This window comes from Cavia porcellus, unplaced genomic scaffold (assembly GCF_034190915.1).
Source record: "Cavia porcellus strain 051 isolate PalLab524CR breed Dunkin Hartley unplaced genomic scaffold, mCavPor4.1 scaffold_23, whole genome shotgun sequence".
NCBI classification, from domain to species: Eukaryota; Metazoa; Chordata; class Mammalia; order Rodentia; family Caviidae; genus Cavia; species Cavia porcellus.
This window is the reverse complement of record NW_026947506.1, coordinates 50,983,969-51,002,097: the sequence shown is the minus strand read 5'-3', so window position 1 is coordinate 51,002,097 and position 18,129 is coordinate 50,983,969. Positions and strand designations below refer to the sequence as shown.

General features: G+C 47.8%; 1 protein-coding gene and 1 long non-coding RNA gene across 10 annotated transcripts in view; one reads left to right on the top strand and one right to left on the bottom strand.

Annotated features, from left to right (window-relative positions):
- Vstm2a (V-set and transmembrane domain containing 2A) overlaps window positions 1-6,605 on the bottom strand; it is a 148,130-nt gene extending 141,525 nt beyond the window's left edge. For 2 of the 9 annotated variants that reach the window (XM_063234370.1, XM_063234371.1), the window contains exons 1-4: window positions 4,849-5,757; window positions 4,384-4,541; window positions 3,806-3,856; window positions 534-870 (exon numbers count right to left, since the gene is read on the bottom strand). In XM_063234370.1, the coding sequence (XP_063090440.1) occupies window positions 534-870; window positions 3,806-3,856; window positions 4,384-4,541; window positions 4,849-5,548 (1,246 nt within the window). In that variant the 5' untranslated portion in view covers window positions 5,549-5,757. Of the gene's footprint in view, window positions 1-533; window positions 871-3,805; window positions 3,857-4,383; window positions 4,542-4,848; window positions 5,758-5,813 lie in introns of those variants that run through there. The other 7 variants (XM_063234375.1, XM_063234377.1, XM_063234376.1 and 4 more) reach the window with 7 other exon arrangements.
- On the top strand, window positions 6,108-14,747 carry LOC134472536 (uncharacterized). The gene is made up of 2 exons (XR_010042404.1): window positions 6,108-9,378; window positions 12,340-14,747. It is a non-coding gene; the product is annotated as an uncharacterized LOC134472536 (long non-coding RNA).
- Window positions 14,748-18,129: the final 3,382 nt, after the last annotated feature.

Sequence of the window (18,129 nt, the reverse complement as noted above, 5' to 3'; positions counted from 1 at the left end):
CCCAGAACCCCTTTAACTTGCACAGCCGACTGGGAACAAGGACAAGCCCTGTACCCCTGGGGCCACCTCACTGCCCGCTTCCTCCCGTCATTGCGCCCAAAGCTCCCCTTCAAGATTAGAAGCCCTGGGAGAGAGTGCCGCTTTCAGCCCTGGACTGCTCCCCTCGTGGGTGACACAGTGTGTCTCTTACTTTCATTCTGATTAAGTAAAAGCCTCTTAATTTGGGTCATTATTGATACATAAATCTGTAGAAGAAATGAACATGCATTTATAATGTACCCGGCAGGACAGGATTTATTGTTCGGATAATGTGCAAGTAAGTACAGAGGGAAAAGCAGGAGTCCGGCTCTTAGGTGGCCCAGACAGGACCCACTGCCTGGCACTAAGGGGCGAACGCATCCTCAGAGCAGCCAACCTTGCCCTGGCCCAGTGCGCCCAGTGACCCCTTCCGGGCCAGCCTGTCTACTCTGCTCGCTGTCCCTTCTGCCCAGCTCAGGAGGTGGCACAGCACAGCTCACAGCGGATTTCCATACCTGATTGTGGACTTTGCTTGGGGATCCTGGCCTCGGCCTGCGGGCTGGAGGTGGAATGCGTTCGCTGGTTGGTGGAGCTGTGGACCAGGTTGGGGAGGGCAGCTGACACGTTCTTGCGAGGTTTGGCGTCCTGCAGCCACATGGGAGAGGCTTCGAAGGCTTGCATCCTCCGGGCGTGGCTGTTGGCGTTGACCTTCAGGTAGGCCTGGGCCTTGTGCTCCTGCAGCTCCCCGTAATTGGCGTCTGTCACCCTGCACTCGTAGAGACCCTCATCCTTTTTCCTCACTTTGGAGATCTGAAGCTTGTGGGAAATGTCATTGCCCTGGACTTTCACTGTCTGGAAAATTGCAGGGGAAGAGAGAGTGCTCCATCAGATGCCTCTGCTCCTGTTATGTCCTGCGTTCAGTGGTGCTGGGAAGTTAAGCGCTGGGTGGGCTCCTCTTGCAGGCAAGGGGTCCTCACTTCTGCAGGTTAGGTCTGCAGGGCTAGTCAGTCTTGTGCCCTAGCATCTACATGCACAGAGACTTTTGACTGACTCAATGCAGCCAGCAGAGTGACTGCATGGTTCCCACCACCCACCAGAGAGCGGAGTCCTTTCCCCGCAGAGACTGGGCAGTGAGCTCAGGTGGTTGAGCCCTAAACCGGTGACCAACTCTACAGTTTATAAAGACTTCTGCTCACTGCAGGCTACCATTTAAGGGAACCCTTAAATGTGGGCACGCGCAAAAATGTTTTGTTGTTCATAACAAATTAAACAAGGACACACGTGTGTCCCAAATTGGGATCATGACTAAAGGCACAGTCACAGTGGACGTGGGTATGGCTATGTGTCTTCACAAAACAATGCTAACACTAAGGCCTTGTTGTAGTCTCGGGATGCTGGGGCTGGACATGTGAATGTCACCTAAAGTTTCAAGGCCTGGTAGATGTCCCATGCCACTACAGAAGCTTGTGAGTAAGCACTGACTTGATTTTTAAAACTGAAATTAATATCTTCTCATGATTTTTACCCCATATTAGTAGCAAGATCAAATATCTGATACGCATATTAGTGTAATGTTTGATATACTGCGTCAACTTGAGAAGTTTAACTAAGTGACCCAGCTGGAAACTAGGGTCCTAAACATCCTGAGCCCATGTAAGAGGCGGTGATGCTATGGGAGCAAAGGACCCACCCTAGGGTGGATAGCCTGCGTACACTATAAGGGGGGGGGAAGAGGCTTGCTCCCCACTTTTGCTCCCCACTTTCTGTTGCTTTTGCTGTCTTCTGTCACCATGAGCTGTTGCCCCTGTGCCACGCCACTCTGCCTCAGAACCAGCTGACTAGGGACTGAAACTTCCACAAACTGTGAGCTAAATAAACCTTTCCTTCCTTAGTTTTTGGTGTTGGGTATTTTGTTTCAGCAATGAGAGAAAATTAACTAAGACAAATGATAAAATTATAATTATATATGAGAATCAAGCTAAGAGTAATTAGATATGACATACAGCATGTCATCTATGCTTGACAGAATGACAGATTGCTTAAAATATTTTGGATTTAAGGATTTGGTTGATTTTGAAAGAAATAAAGGGGGAGGTCATTATTTTGATGGCCATTAATCATAATAAAATCCAAGCAGTATTAATTTTTTTACACATAAAGATGTATGTAAATACATGACAAATGATTTCTAATATTTAGATCATACCTAAAAATGTCTCCATGCAAAATGACATATGACTATACTGATACTACAAAAGCCAGATGTTCATCTTACATATATTTTGGGTCAAATATGTTAATGAACTTTGAAGTAATCAGGTATGGCTATCATTATGGTCCCATTTTACAGGACAGCTAACAGAGGCTTATTTTGAGCCATAATTCTCAACACTACATTGGAGTCACGTGGGGAGCAGTTGTGAAATATTTTCCTTGCTTAATGCAAATGCAGTAAACCTGCATCTCTAGGGATGGAGCTTTATTGATTTACTGATTTTTAATTAAAACCTTTCTTGGAAATTCTAATAGTTGTTCATTTAGGACAGACGTTCAAGGTCATACTGTGGATACACTAGGAATGAACACTTTGTGTCTGGACTTTTCTGATTCTCTGGATCTTATGAACTATCAGCATAGCTGCTGCTATTAGCAGTTGCTGTGTCTCTGGTTGCATCATGGGCTATTTCTTGTCTTTGGAAGATACCGGCATTGATGAAGGTCAATAAACGATCAATAGTCAGCCAATACTCTCTTCTTTGCATGTGTCTGTGAAGAGTGACATGCTTTTGCTAATAAAACTTTATTAACATTGTGCTTTAGAAAAACAGGAATAAAATATTCTAAAGTAGCAGTGGTTTCATGAGTTATAATTTAAATTTGTTTTCTATTTGGTTGTTGAGTTTTCTTACATGCTGAGAATATATATAGTTCAGATTTTGATACTTTGCACAATATATTTTTACACTATTAACTGCAATGTAGCCCAGATCTTACATCACTCTATGTTATTGTAAGAGTGTCAATATAATTGTCCTTTTTAAATGCCAATTATTGGGCTTTTAGATTCCTAAAAAATAATATATTCATGGCATCAGACTTTTTTCTTTTGTATCATATGACTAGTTCATTTCTGGTAGCAAAGGTTTGCTACTGATCCAGTTAAGCTTGCATGAGTAACACAAAGTTAATTCTCATGGCTTAATTTGAGGTGTGGTAGAGAGTAAGATTTCCATTTACGTTTTCTGATTTTACACACAGTCATTAAAAGTAATAACCGTAGAGCAGAACTGTATTTTTGTACTTCCAATGGGTCACTCTCCTCCATAACATCTGGACACACGTGGTTTCGGGTTGTGAGCTGAACCATCAGGGCAGGCGAAGCACTGTGGGTGGGTCAGCACTGGCCCAGGCTTCCGGGGGCTCCATGTCCTGCTCCCTGAGGAGACTCCCTTGTCTGTCTCCCTGTCTGTCTCCCTGCCTGTGGCCCTCCCTATCTCCCTGTCTGTCTCTCCGCCTGCCTCTTTCTCTCAGGGTTTGTTGGAGGCGATCCCTTCCACCGTCCCCTACACCCTAAGTGACTGTCGCAAGAAGAACACAGTCGCCTCAGGTCGGTGGGAAGCGGCTCTGCAGCGAGAGCCAGAGAGCCAGAAACACTGGCGCGATTAAGCCACTGGAGGAGGCCTCTAGGGTCGGATTGCAGTGCTGCTTCCGCACCTAACGGGGTTCCAGCGATGGTGCCCCGGGGCCCCGGCGCGCCCGACCCGCCCTGCCCGCTCTGCACACTCACACTGATCTTGGTTCCGTCCAGGTCCGGATCGCGGTCGGGCAGGAGCTCCGCCTGCGGGATGAAAACAGGAACAGCTCGGGACTGAGGCGGGACGGGCGGCTTCCAGGCAGGCACCTCCGCCCCCCAGGGCCCCTGGCCTCCCCATCTCTTGGGCCAGGCCTTTTCTCCCCAAGGCCAGTCTTGTCCGATCTGATGGCTCAGGGACCGAACCCCTGGTTCCAGCCAGAAGCCTCAGGACTTCCCTCCTCCCTCTTCCTCTTCCACCCCCACCCACCCCGCAGCTGGCCCAGCGCAAGCCTGGGGTTGGGGTGCCCCTCCAAGAGGACGGAGGCCTCGCGAGGCCCCTATAGCGGGCTCTGGCTGGGAACAGGACTGGGGCTGCTGCTCTGTGGATGTTAGGGGTGGACTCCCCAGTGTAACACCTGGTGACCCCTGCATCCCTGGCGTCTTCATCCCCGAAGCGCCTCAGGGCCTCTGGCAGCACCCTAAGTCTGGGCTGCGGTTGGGCCCTGGAGATCCAGACCCTGACGGGAGGACAGGAGGGATTTAGCAAGGAGGGACAAGGGCCGGGGCCCCACCTGCGGGCCGCCCTCAGGCGCCGCGTCCCCGGGACCCCGCAGGAACCACCACTGAATCTCCAGGTAGACCGAGGCCGAGCCGCTCTGAAAGGCGCAGGACATCTCCACGTTCTGCCCCTCGGTGGCCGTCACGTTCCGCGGGAACTCAGTGAATTTGGCTGCAAAACAGAAGCGTCCCTTTGCCGTCTCCGTGGCCCCAGATCTCGGCTGCTGCACCCCAGCCTCGATGCCCGCGCACGGCCGCTCTGCTGCCCGCCCCGTCCGGCCTTTGCCTGCTGGCACCGAGCCTGCACCGCTCTGTCGCTGCCCAGCTCCAAACAATGGAGCGGTTAGCGAGCTCGCCAATACCACCCTGCTCGCGCGGGCTGCACACCCTCCGCCTCCCGGCATCATCCATGGAACTTCTCGAGCCTCGTGCGGGACGCCGCCCGTGGCCCCCCACCTCCCGGCCAGGACCCTGCGCACCGTCCGCTCGGACAGAGGGCGCGCGGGGCTCGCAGCCCGCGGCGGTGGAGCAGCCGCACGCTCGGGGCTGCGCGCGCGCCTCGCTGTCTGGATGAACCTTCACGCCGCTCGGGCTTGCTCCCCGCGAACCGCGGGCCCCGGCTGCCGGACACCGAGCTCGGCCGGCGAGAGACTGCTCGGGAGTAAGGACAGACACTTCCCGAAGCTGCAGACGCGCGAGGTCGGGGGCGCCGCGGTTCCTCTTCCCTCCGCCGGGCTCCTGCACCCCCAGCACTCGGCTCTGCGAGGCGGGGGGTCGCTCAGGGCCTGAGAGCCGCGCCGCCAGGACCGGGCCCGGCCTGCAGGGGCGACCCTGGGCTCGCGCCGCTGCTTTCCAGAGCGCCCCCGCTGTCGCCCGGGTGCCGGCGACCTCCAGGAGAGGGACCATGCTCGTCCTGCTGGCTGAGGCTCCCGCAGATTCCCCTGCGGCGCGCTGTGGGCCCGGGCGGAGCTCTTCCGGCGCTCGAGCGACCCTGCGGCCCGAAGTCCCCGGCGCTGCGTCCGGCGATGGCTCGGGACGCACGTGCGCCGCCGTCCCGCGGAGTCGCGCGTGGGTACACACGGCGAGTGGCCGGCCCGCGGGTCGGAGGTCGGGTTGAGCCCTACACTGGTCCTGGCGGTGACGATTGTGCACGCACGAGTGGCCACCCTGCACACGCATACACACGCGTGCACACACCCCTGTGCTTGCGCTCTGGGGGACTCAGCTCATGACCAGGCACCAACTCGATTTCCCCTGAAGCCTCCCTTGCTTGAAATTTAATAAACTTTAAAGGAAAAGATGCCAAACGGAACATTATTCATGCGACCCAGACCCGCGGTCACTCGCTGGACCCTGGCTCATCGGTCTATGCGTTCTCTTAGTCCGAAGAACACGCGCGCACACGCACACTCACGAGCCAGGGTGCCCCGCCGTGCACACTTACCTTGAGAGGAGAGCCCTTGCTGCACACACACAGCCGAAAAATAAACAAATGCGAGCGACGCCAGGAGGACCCCCATCGTTCCCGAGGGAGGAGGGGGCTCATGTGTCGCCGCTCCCGGAGCCCCGCGAGCGCTGCGGGCGGTGCGGGTGCGCGTCACAACCCCGGGCGCGACCCCGCCTGCATCCTGTGCCCGGCCAGATCGGTGCGGACCTGGCTCGCCGGCCGAGGCGTCTCCACCGCGGGCTGCGCAGCTCCGGCTGCCGCTCGTCCCCGTCGGCTCCGGCTGCCCGCGCCGGCCGCGAGTGGGGAGCGGAGTGGGCAGGGCGCGGACTCGCGCAGCTGCTTAACCCCCTGCGCGCCGGCGGCTTCGGCCTGGTTTCCGCCGCGTGGAGCCCCGGAGCCTGGCCAAGGTGCACGGCGGAGCGCAGTCGCGCCGGTGGTGGCGCGGCTGGGCCGGAGGAGGGATTGCAGACTGCAGGGGAGGTCGAGGCACTGCTGGAGAGGAGAGCAACAAGGGGCTGGTGCGAGGAAAGCGGCCACTGGATGGAGCTGTGGCTCTACCAGTTAGAAGCTGCGCGGCAGGAGGCTCGATCCTGCGCTTATCCCCGCGGAGCCGCCTCGGAGCCGGGGAGCGCGCGGTTCAGCGGCCGCGGGCAGCTCCGAGAGGCGGGAGGGACAGAAAGCGCCCGACCGCGGGTGGGGAGCGCTCGCCAGGGGAAACCCACCGCCCTGCTCAGAGTTTCCCCCGCCCAGCCGCTGACTCCCGGGCCAGCGTCTGCAGCAGGGAGGGGTCGCCAGCGTCACGGAGATCTTCACCCACGACCGACTTCTGTGGGCATGACAATAATTACATAATGTTCTCCGGGACTGTGTGGAGAGGGAAGACGGGGTTAGGCACAGAGAAACGCAGTGAGTTGTAGCGTTTGGAATTCATCTGGCCTTCTGTCCTGGTGAAGCTAGAGAACTGCTCGGTTTTTATTAAGAATGTAAACAGCAGCATGCATCACGTTAGAAACCATCTGTCCTCGGGAAGGTGATCGTTAACAGATTCCGGTATCCTTTAAGCAGGACTGAAACACTGTCCATCAAGTGTACTTTTAAAATTCCTATCAGGGTTTCCTTGTAACTGTACGTTGAACCTTTAGCATGTTGGGAATATGAGGAAGTCCTAACAATGCTGTCAGGAACCCAATGCCGTATGTGTATTTTCACTTTGCAGAAAATGAATTTGCAGCTGGCTAATGCCTTTGCTGGCCAGAAAAAATCACCCTTAACAGGGCTGTTGGATTCTTAAGCCCGTTCTCTCCTACTGCTGAATGCAGCAGTGCTTACTCGGTAAACAGCCTCAGACATGCTAATTCCATGACAATGGAATTTATTTTCTGAAGATGTATTTATTTTCCACTGTGAGCTGCGGCAGGCTGGAGACTTGGAGACAGGATGGAGTGTATTTTACTGTCTGCTTGTGTTTAGGGCACCCGGACTCCGTATCCTTTATATTTTCAGCTATAAGGATTTTGAAGTTTCCCATTCCCAGGAAGGAAGTCTTTTCACATTCAAAGATTTCCTCCTGGAGACCGTATCCAATCCACAGCACAAGGCTCAAGTTAACACACACTTAACGTTGTGTGGGAGACGGCCCCAGACATGGCAGACGCCAGACAGACAGAGGCTGAGTCAGCGTGAAATCCTTCGCCCAACAGGATGCAGGGCACAAGCGTGTGGAGAAAGGCGATCTCTTCAAGGTTATGGGCGGAGAGTCTTCAGCCTGAGGAAAAGGGTGTCCAGGGTGAGCAAGGGGAGCTGGAGTTAATCTGAAGTGGGGGCCGACTGCTGCGGTTGCAGAAGTGTGACAGAAATAAATGTAAAGTGTAAAAGAAGTATTTTAAGCAGAAAGCCATGAGCTTGAACGTTAAGAAGGAAAGAGTAAAAGAAGGAAAAAGGTTGGAAACCATTTTGTTTCTGTGAACATTGCCTGAGAGGTAGTTTTGTCAATGTGGAATCAAGATATTTTCGTAACTGTTGCATCTTGTATACAATGGTGCTGATAAACAAATTTGCCTTACCTGCTATAGAACACTTGTCCTTATTAACTATAAGATACCTCTTTGTTAATAGCTTGAAATGAAAGAAAATTTTAATTAAAAATTCCATGTACCCAATGAATCAAGGGCTGATGTCTGAGGTGAAGTTCAGTTCATTTAAAAGTCCCTTGTTCCCACCAGGCAGGGAGTCGGTTGCCAGACAAGATGACTCCTCTGTATCTAGGGAATGTATGTGCAAGGGAAACATTTCCTGCTCGTCTTCCTTCCCCACCATGACTGCTGAAGCCCGAGCTTATAGAAAGGACTGCAAAGTTCTTCTTGCAAAATACCCCCAAACAAAATCCTACCATCTTATTTTTTGACAGTTTTCTGGCTTCTGAATTAGGTCTTGGCTATAGCTTTTCTTTCTATAGACATGATGCTTTGGTATCACCGTGGCCCTTGTCCCCTGAAGTGTGTGGAACGGTTGTCTGATTATGCCCCTCCTCAGACACACTTCAGCCTCTCCGTTGCCTTTGCTTCCCACTCCGTGCACGTCGACCCATTTTCTGCATGTGCAGGTTTGCTGAACTTTGTCTTTCACTGTCGCTGTTTCTTAGTGATATCTACAAGCTTTCGTGGAAGCCTCAGAGCTGTTGATCCCCCACGGTCTCACCTGGAGAGGAGGTCTTTGAACTGAGAGGCTGCGCACTGATGCCTTTTCTGGGGCTTCTTGAGCGTAATCACCATATTCCACTCCCACCAGCCAGCAACAGGTTGGTTTTCTACCACACTTTCAGGTGTTTCCCTAGGCCCAATGCTAGCTGTTTAAAAAGTGCAGGAATAACTGAAAGACACAAAAACACATATTTTCCTCACAAATGTCCTTTAAGATGTTTAAAATGTCTGCCTATGAAACTATAAGATAATCCTTGGGGATTCAGAAAGACTTACCTCCACCTCTCTTGTGGGCATCGTGGTTCTCTGAGCCTCCTCCCTGGACTTCTGGAAAACATTTTTGAAGATAACAAAACTGTATAAGAAAGAATATTTCAGAGTTGAGAAAAATTTTCAGTTACCGTCTTATGCCTGGATTTATTTTCCACTTGGGCTGAAAAGAAAATATAAACTGTAAGTGTTGAAAGAACATAAACAGTTCCACAGAGAAATTTTATTTTAACTGAGGAAAATAATAAATGTAGGAGAAAGCCACTAACTTACTTTGATGAAAATGAGATTTTAAATTTTGTTTTCCAATGCATTATATAAGCTAGTGCTGACTGCATCTGTGCGTCCTCCACATGTCACATGTGCTAAAATCAAACACGCATGTCAATGGCAGAAAAGCGGTGTGAACACTCGGTCTTCCCTGGTGAACGTGTTTCAGAACCATGATGGAGCTTAGCACGACCGCACAAACTGCTCACGTAACGCGTAATGGCATCGCTGCTTACTTACGTCACGTGAGAAAAACTTCATTTCTTCAAGACCCTAAGCTGCGAAATGCTTCCCACGGAGGGCATGGGATCAAGGATTTTAAGGTGAGCGTGCCAAGACTGCTCATGACTTTGGTAGCTTGCACTAAAATTCTTCCCTGGATACTGGTAAGCAAGTCACTTGAAATCCTGGAAGCTGAGATAGTCTTCAGATCACAGCATCACTTCTTGTCACCATGGCCTGAGTTTCAAAAACGTTTCTACAGAGGGAATAAGCAGTGGGCTCCAGAAAGGGCCCAACACTGAAACAGCCACGTGGTCCTGATGGTCACCACTGGTCCGCTGTGACTGTGTTCTTGGCCATATTCCAGATGACATTTGTTTCTTTATCTTTTTCTTATCCACGACTGAAATGTAAATTAGGCAGGTCTGGATTTTATCCTGTGGAACTCTATGCAACTTTGTAATTGAAGTTCATGAAGTTAGAACTCAAATTATTCATGAGGTCCCTTTATGTCATTTTAAAACGGTAATGTCTGGCTTAGAGGCAACCTCAGGAAAAAGCTCAGGGAAGCTCACATTTTTTGTTAATGTTAATATCACAGTCAACTTAGACACCCTCCACAGAACTCACTGGCCCTTACATTCACTTACTTTTTTCTTTTATGAAACTGAAATGGACTCATGATCAAACACACGTTGAATCTGTTAATTTCTTCATTAGTGAGAAGTTAACATCTCCTGAAATAATCCTCAGCCAGCTGCCACCGAGCAAGCTACTGTAGCTTCTGTGGCTGAATCTACTGTGTGGGGGATGTTTCTGTTTCCAAATTATCCTGCAGTTAAAGTTCAGGGTTCGTGATATTTATTAACTATGCTTTTTTCATTAAAAATCCTGTGGGTTTGATTAGACATGAATAACTACTGTCTACATCTATTTTTATGCAACAGATAATTATTTGGGGAAAGAAAGCAAAATTACAAGAAAAGCAGCAATTTTGGTAGAGTCTGTAATTTCCAAGCTTTTTCATGCTTCTATGCCTATATTTACAATTTGAATGAAAGTAAATCATAACTTTTAATAATGATTTTGGAAAATTCCTTTAAGAAACAAAATATTTTATAAATATTGAACTAGCCTTATATTTTTTGGTATGTATGTTTTCCCTTTAGGGATGGTTCCGAGTACTGTAGACCTGGGCTCAAATTTCTTCTCGGCATTTACTGTCTGTGTGGCTTGTGTCTGGAGGCCGCACATCCTGAGCCTCATGCAGTCACAAGTGGGGGTTTTTAGTGGTGGCTGGATCTAGGCTGCGATGCTGGGATCAAGTGGATGTGAATATTTAGTTAGCCCACTGACTGATTTGGCATAGTTGTGGATGTGGGTAATGGGGGGCCCCCCTTCGGGTGTGAGTGCAGCCTGCCCTCGGTGTGAAGCCTGGACAGAATCTAGGGAAGAGGAGCAGGGCTGCTGCTGGTGCTTTGCTGCCTTCTTCCATCCATGAACCATTTCTCCTCTGCCATGCCACGCTGCCTCCCCAGGCAGTTATGGACCTAAACCTCTACAAACTGTGAGCCAAACTAACCTTTTCCTCTTTTAGCTTTGGGTGTGGTGTGTTTTGTCTCAGAAATGACAGAAGTAACTAGGGCTTCATCTGCAAGTCCTTAAGCAAATGATGCCAGCTCACCAGACCTCAGCCAGCTTTTCTGTAACCAGGTTTTGTACTTGGTGCAGGTAGAGCAGAGCAACAGAAGCACGTGGCCTAGCACAGTACCAGGTACACAGTAAGTGCTCTGCAGGCACCAACACCACTCATTGCTGAATCTCATTCAGGAACACGTTTTATGAAGTTGAGATGGCAATGAGAAGAGAAGCTGATTAGACCTTAGAGCGATCTTTTTAGGAACTATGTCCTGTAATATTCCAAGGCTCCTTGGAATAGTGTTATAACACTGAGGGAAGAAGTAAGAACTGATACTTGAGAGAAAACCTAGAGTTAGTTGAAAGCAAGAAGACAATAAAAACTGTCCTAGGGTCTCGAGACTGTATTAATGAGGTCTACACGAGTGGAGGGAGCCCAGGCAACAGTCTTAGAGTTGTGATTTGACTTGGCCATGTTTTAACAGAGCCGTCTTTAGAAGAGTTGCTGCCTGACTGCAGCATGCATGAAGGCCTTAACCCAACCCCAGGTGTGCTAAGCCAAGTGCATCATTAAAAGGCTCCTCGGTGATGTTGTAGGGCAGTACAGTAACAGAAGTTCATCTGGCCATAGTGGGAAAGGATCAATGACTTAGAAAAGGTATCCCAGCCTGAAAAGAGCCTGCTGGACAGCTTGAGGTCCTAGAATCCCAAGATTGACGGGAGGATCATGGGAATACCAAGCTGGTTAGGAATATGATGATTCCACTATTGTTCGTGTCAATGGTCTCATCATAAGTTAGTGGCACGTGCTTTTGCTTTCAAATGCAGCATCTTTGCATGATTAAGGAAATGCCCTCCGTGGGTAAGGAGGAAGGGGCACCTGTAGATCCAGGGTCAAGTTAAAGAGCATGACAGGGTCACTTGTAAGGTGAAGGTGAAAGCTATAGTGACACTCCTTTAAATGGTCAGGATTCAGTTGTGAGATTGAGTGTGGGTGAAAGAAAATTTTGACTTCAAGTCATACAGTCCTAAGTTCAGAGAGCATCAGTCAGCTCACAGTCTCTCTGCAAAGACCTGGGCTCTGTGGGAGGAGCCGAAGTTGGCTGGGCTGAGGTATCAGTCTGGTAATTGCAGAGAAGGAGGAAAACGCTTCAGATGTAAGGAGACATGGATATGAGAAACCAAGCTAGAAACTGCACTGTAATTTACAGAGAACAGGAAAGGATAAAGGGGCCTCTGAAGTCCCAGGGACATGTCTTACACTTGGAAGGCTTGGTTACTGGCTGTGAGAGTAGCGTTCATTTCTACCGTACATTGAGAATGGATGGTGTATGTGTGTGTGTGTGTGTGTGTGTGTGTGTGGGCCTTCCCAGGGTGAAGGAGGGCAGTAAGTGACACACATTCTCTTGCCATCTTTCACCTAGATGCTTTCCGTCCCTGTGTCACATGCTTGGTCTGTTCTGGACGTGCACTGGCTGTCTGTACAGCATGGAGTCCCCTCTCTGTATGTCCAGGCATCTCCATCCATGACGCTTCCCCAGCACAAAAGATGGTAATTTGGGATATATTCACCTGCAAAATGTTGGTGTATACCTCTGACTTCCACAACATTCAACACTGCTCTACAGGTGACTTGCTAATGTTAATGAGCAAGAAAAATAAATTACTTAGATTCTGAAGTGGCTGACTGATTGTGTCACCTTGGAGAAATTTAGAAGCTTAGCTAAATCTGCTCAGCAATTTTACACCCTGGGGTGTAGAGGACCCACTCCAGGGAAGCTCCTCACCTGGATGATGCGATGGGGAATTGCGGCTTCTGTTTTTTGGAGGAGCTCCAGTCTTTGCCTGCAGCTTAGACAGCATCTCTGGGCTTCCACACAGCTGCTCCGGCTTCCACCTTGAATTCTCAAGCTCTCTGTCACAGACTCATTGGTCCCTCATACAGACTTGCACAGGAAGTTGCTGGGAGCTCCAGACTTTCCACTGAAACCTTCTGTCTCCAGGTGCAGACATCATCTATATGCTTCCTTGTTCGACTCTGTGAGTGACTTTCATAAGCTATAGACTGTTAATTTCTCATACATTTGTCTGTCTTGTATTATACCTGCTTCTAGTAGACCCTGACTGATACAGAAATTGATACCAGCAAGTGGAGTCATTGCTGTGATGTTGCCTGGCCGTGTGGCTTAGGAGCTTTGGGGCTGATTTGGCAGGGTTTTGAGAGACTGGCGAAGGAGGCAGCCCCTGTGCACCGTAAACTGCGGGGGACGCTCTGGTCCAAGCCTGGGAAATCAGAGCACTGATGGGAACAATGCCGGCTAGGATGAGGCTCAGGAGGCTTCGACTAAGAAGAACTGAACAGGCTTCCGGATCCCAGGTGGTGTATTTTCATCTGCATTTTGCTTGTGTTTAGAGATATTGCCTGAATGGCAGAAAAAATTCAGTGCAGTCTATGTTGGGATCTTGGTAGGCATACTGCTGAGAGCTTTTGGCCAGATCTATGTTGGAAATTAAGAACAAGGAGCCAGTAGAGTGACTTGAAACATTTGGCCAGAAGCAAGGCTCCAGTGGAGCTATGGACTGCAAGGATGAAACAGAGGAGAATGTGGTACTTGAGAACAACAGGACAATGAAAAAATGAACTGATATATTTCACCGGAATGGAGGAGTGGATTTGAATTGCAGGAAATCCCTGTTTTTTAGTCTTGCCCTGCCATGGTGTTTAAAACTGAACAGGAAGCAAGGATTGTGATTAACTCTCTTAAATATGACTTTATTGTCATTTTTAGACATGTTTGTAACCAGGTTAATTAGTCAAAATATTGCATTTTAACCTTCAATTTTGATCACTCTGAATATCTTGCTTTTGGTGCAGAAATGAGTGCAATAAGCATTGTATATATTCAGTTGTTATGTTAGTGTACATCCAATAGAACAAGACATGATAACTTTTCGCAAATCTGCCACTGGAGACAATGGCTTAAGGAAGTGTGTCTGGTTACCATGTTGACTAGGGGTGGACTGTGGTGAACTGACAACTGATGGTCAGCGTGTGACACCCAGCTGAACTGAATTAGCATGGTGCTGGGTATGGAAGGCCCACCTGAGGGTTACTGCCAGCAACACTAAAAGGAGAACTGGAGAGAAAGAGTGGAGCTGTTGGTTCTCCTGGAGGAGCTTGTCATGATGGCTCCCCTGATATGAACTTGGCTGTTCTTGTTGTCACAGGAGCTCAGGATCTCACAGCTGTGGTCCACCTGAGGGAGCTCTGCTCTTTGCTTTGAGCATTGCTTCTTGGATTTGTAGAGGAAGATGATGCTGTTGTTTCTCCTGAAGGAGCTTGTCCTGCTGGCTTCCTGATACGAACTTGGCTGTTCTCATCATTGTTGGGGCTTGGGACCTCGTTGTCACTGAGGATGGCTGTGGTACTTTTCAGGGGAGCCCTCGTCCTTAGTTTGAGCATTGCTTCCTGGCTCCAGTGCAGATCACTAAACCCTTTGGGACAGATCCTTCATTCTGCTGGCACAGACTTTCCAGCTTCCTCCACTGGCCTTTGGCCTTCCAGTACAGATCTGTGAAGCAGACTTGCATAGGGATTGTCATGGGCTCTAGACCTCCAATTGGACTTGCTGTGTGTATTGTCATGGGCTCTTGGTCTTCAGCTGCACTCATGCAGGACATTGCTGTGGGATCCAAGCCCTCAGCTAAATTTTTTGGGTCTTCAGTGTGTGGACAGATTTCATGTACTCTTTTGTGTTTGTTCTCTTGGGGTGACTATTATAAAATAGTCCTATAAATTATGTTTCCATATTAAATTGTTTCCCTTGCAAAACTTGACTAAAATATTATCTAAATACAAAATTCAAACATAAAGTTTCAGAGTTTATAAGCAACCAACGAAGAGATTTCTATGTTCATGTGAATTTGAGAACACAAACCTTACAAACATTCTGTCTGTAGAAGCTACGAAGACTTGGTTTCCTGGCTGTCAATATTTAGTATAAAGGATTATTGAGACATTACAGTGTTACCATGACATTAGATAAATGGACTAATATTAAAATGTACTCTAGAAATCTCTCATCTGTATATAAACCTTTAAATATGACAAAATGAGATTTGCAGTACATAATGCATCGGAAGACTTTTTTTTTTAATAAATGATGGACAATAGGATGTCTATATGAAAACAAAAGAAAACATAATCCCTTATGTATACTGCATGAAGGAAGATTCAGGCTGATTTTATCTAAATGAGATTACAGAAACTATATTTTTACTAGAGAGTAATGCTGAAGAAAATACTTGATTTTGACACAGGGAAAGATTACTTCAACAGAGTATGAAAATTACTATCCATAAAGGAAAAGATTAATAAGTTGGCCCCACTTAGAGGTTCTGTTCACTAAAATTCCCCACTTCCGGAGTAATGCGAATTACAGAGTGGAACAGGAAGCTGTAACATGGACAACTGGGGTGATTTCCAGAGGGCTGTCCCCCACCCACGCCAGATCCACAGAGAGGTCTCTATGGCTTCCTTCCTTCGTTCGCTCAGCCTTCATGAACTTGGCCATGCCAATTGCAGTTACACTGGGATAATAGTGTAACTGCATTCAGACATATATATACTGCTTTATGGCACCAAGGACGGAACCAAGACCTCACTGGACAGGTGCTCTAACACCGAGCTACAGCCCAGCCAGGCTCATGTCTCTAATCCAGCTCTCCTCTCCTCTGATCCAGGGCCAGCTGAGCATGAAGCCTGTCCCCTTTACCAACACCAGACTTGGTGCATCCACCTGTAATTGTCTCCCCAGGGTGCATACTTCGCTGCTGGCCAACTCAGACATGCTATTCTACTGAGAAGCATTCTATACTTAACAGAAAACCAAATCATCTTATTTGTTTTTCCGTTCTGTGTTTGCAGTAGTCAGCAACTCCTCCTGATCTACACTGCTACTACTATTTGAAGTTCAGCCATTACCTTCTATACCAAGCATTACCTTCTATACCAAGCTACCACCGGGGCTTTGAACATCCATTTTCACTCTTGCCTGGCTTTGTATCTTTTGTGCTCTGCAGCACCCAGGGTCTCCAAGGCTGCAAGCAGATATTGTTACTATTTTAATATTGTCTTTAGAATAACTTCAAATGCCTATGGATTTCATACCTCATCTCTTTCATGGACACATGTAATTTCTTGTCCTCTTTGAAGCCCAGTAAAGAACCACTTTGTCAGCAAACAGAGTGTTTCCTCTCCCTGAACAACACCCCACCCTATCCCAAGCACTTAGTTTTCTAGTCTAAGTTTTCACCTCTAAGTGGTGGCAAACCTGTGCCACAGTTGTTACAGTGAGAAGTCTGCCAAAGAAAGCTCTAAAAGCCAGCACTGACCCAGATTAACCTGGCCAATATAAAAGTTCCTATAGTAGATCACACACACTCTAGGGCTCCAATACCCTGTGTGTCTGTTATAAAACTTGTGATGTTTGGTGGCTTCTGTTTTTCTTTTTCTTTTTCTTTCTTTCTTCTTCCTTTTTTCTTTCTTTCTTTTCTTTTTTTTGAAACAGGGTCACACTATACTGTTCAGGCTGGCCTTGAACTCACTATAGAGCCCAGGCTGGCCTCAAACCTCTTGCCTCAGCCTCCTGAGTGCTGGGATTATAAGTATATGCCACCATGCCCAGCTTGGAATTTTCCAGTTAATCTTCTTTGTTCATGACACACTATTAGCTTTGTGCAGAATTTAAGAGGTCTTGCACAAAATTCAAATACCTACCTTTGTCCTGTCAATTTAAAAAGTTGTCCCTGGGAAAGGTTACTGAATACAATACAATAAAAAACATAGGCAATCTGGGTGTACACTTGCTCAGTGTTGGGACCATTGCTGAGACAAAAAGTTGCTTGTTAAATAATAAAACTGGTCTAAATCTGTTATCCTTGCTTCAAGAGATTTTAGAATATGTTCCACATCGACAATCAAATATGCATGAAGAGATAAAGGCAGGAAGACAACTCAGTCAGAAAAGGGTAGTATTTCAACAAATGGTGCCTTAACCATCTGAATACCATATATAAAATAATAAACACTCACATACACATTGCAGCCCTCACAAAAGTTATTTCAAACACCATAATAGATATAGATGTAAAATGCAAAAATTCTAGAGGGAAATATGCATTGTAATTTGAGTTACCGTATCAAGAGCAGAGCCTGTGAATGAAAAATAATGTCAGAGATTATTAAAATCAGCATTTCAGGGCTGAGGCTTTTAGCTCAGTGTTACAAGCACCTGCCTGGCAAGTGCAAGGTCATGAGTCTGATCCCGAGTACCCAAAAAGAAAGGAAGAAGGAAAGAAAGAAAGAAAGAAAGAAAGAAAGAAAGAAAGACAGAAAAAGATTTCTTCTTCATGCAAAATATTGCTAAGAGCATAGACAAGGTGTGATTTGGAAGAAATATTTGAAAACCACATTTAATAAAGGATATGGGTAATCTTATTTGTCAGTCTGGTTTGTTTGAGAAATGCCCAGGAGATCAGTAGAACACACTTCCTGGTGCGTCTGGGTGGGTCTGGGGTGTGACCGGGGACTGTGCTTGGTCCTTTCCTCTTTCACTTCTTCCCTGGCTCTTTGTTTCCTGGCTGCCGTGAGGTGAGCAGCCTTTCTCTATTTCTCCTTTTACCACGATGTTCCTGCCTGGGCCCCAGCTGACCATGGAATGAACCCTCTAAACCACATTCAAGAATAAATCCCTCCTTCTTTAAGTAGTGGGTACCAAGTATTTTGTTCCAGAAATGGAAGCTTGAGTAACACAACTTGTATCTAGAATATAAAATGATTCCTTAAATCTCAGTAATAACAAACACCCAAATTAAAATTTGAAAAAGAATCTGAATAGACACTTCACAAAAAAGAGAAAATGAATTACAGAAAAACACATGAAAGGAGACTCAGGATCATTTGTCGTGGAGAAAGTGCAAACTAAAACAGTAACAAGGTACCAATAAACCTATTAAAATGCCTAAAATATGAAAGCGAACAAGTAAATACTTCTGGCCCTATCAACTGCAGGTAAGGATGCAGGCTATACGGTGTACTAAGAACCCTTCCCTTTACTTCTGGGACCTGTCACATGTCACCCTGTTGTCCTAGCAACCCACTGTTCAGATTATCATGGGGCTGGATGTTCTCTGGGCTGAAGCAGCTTCTTCAC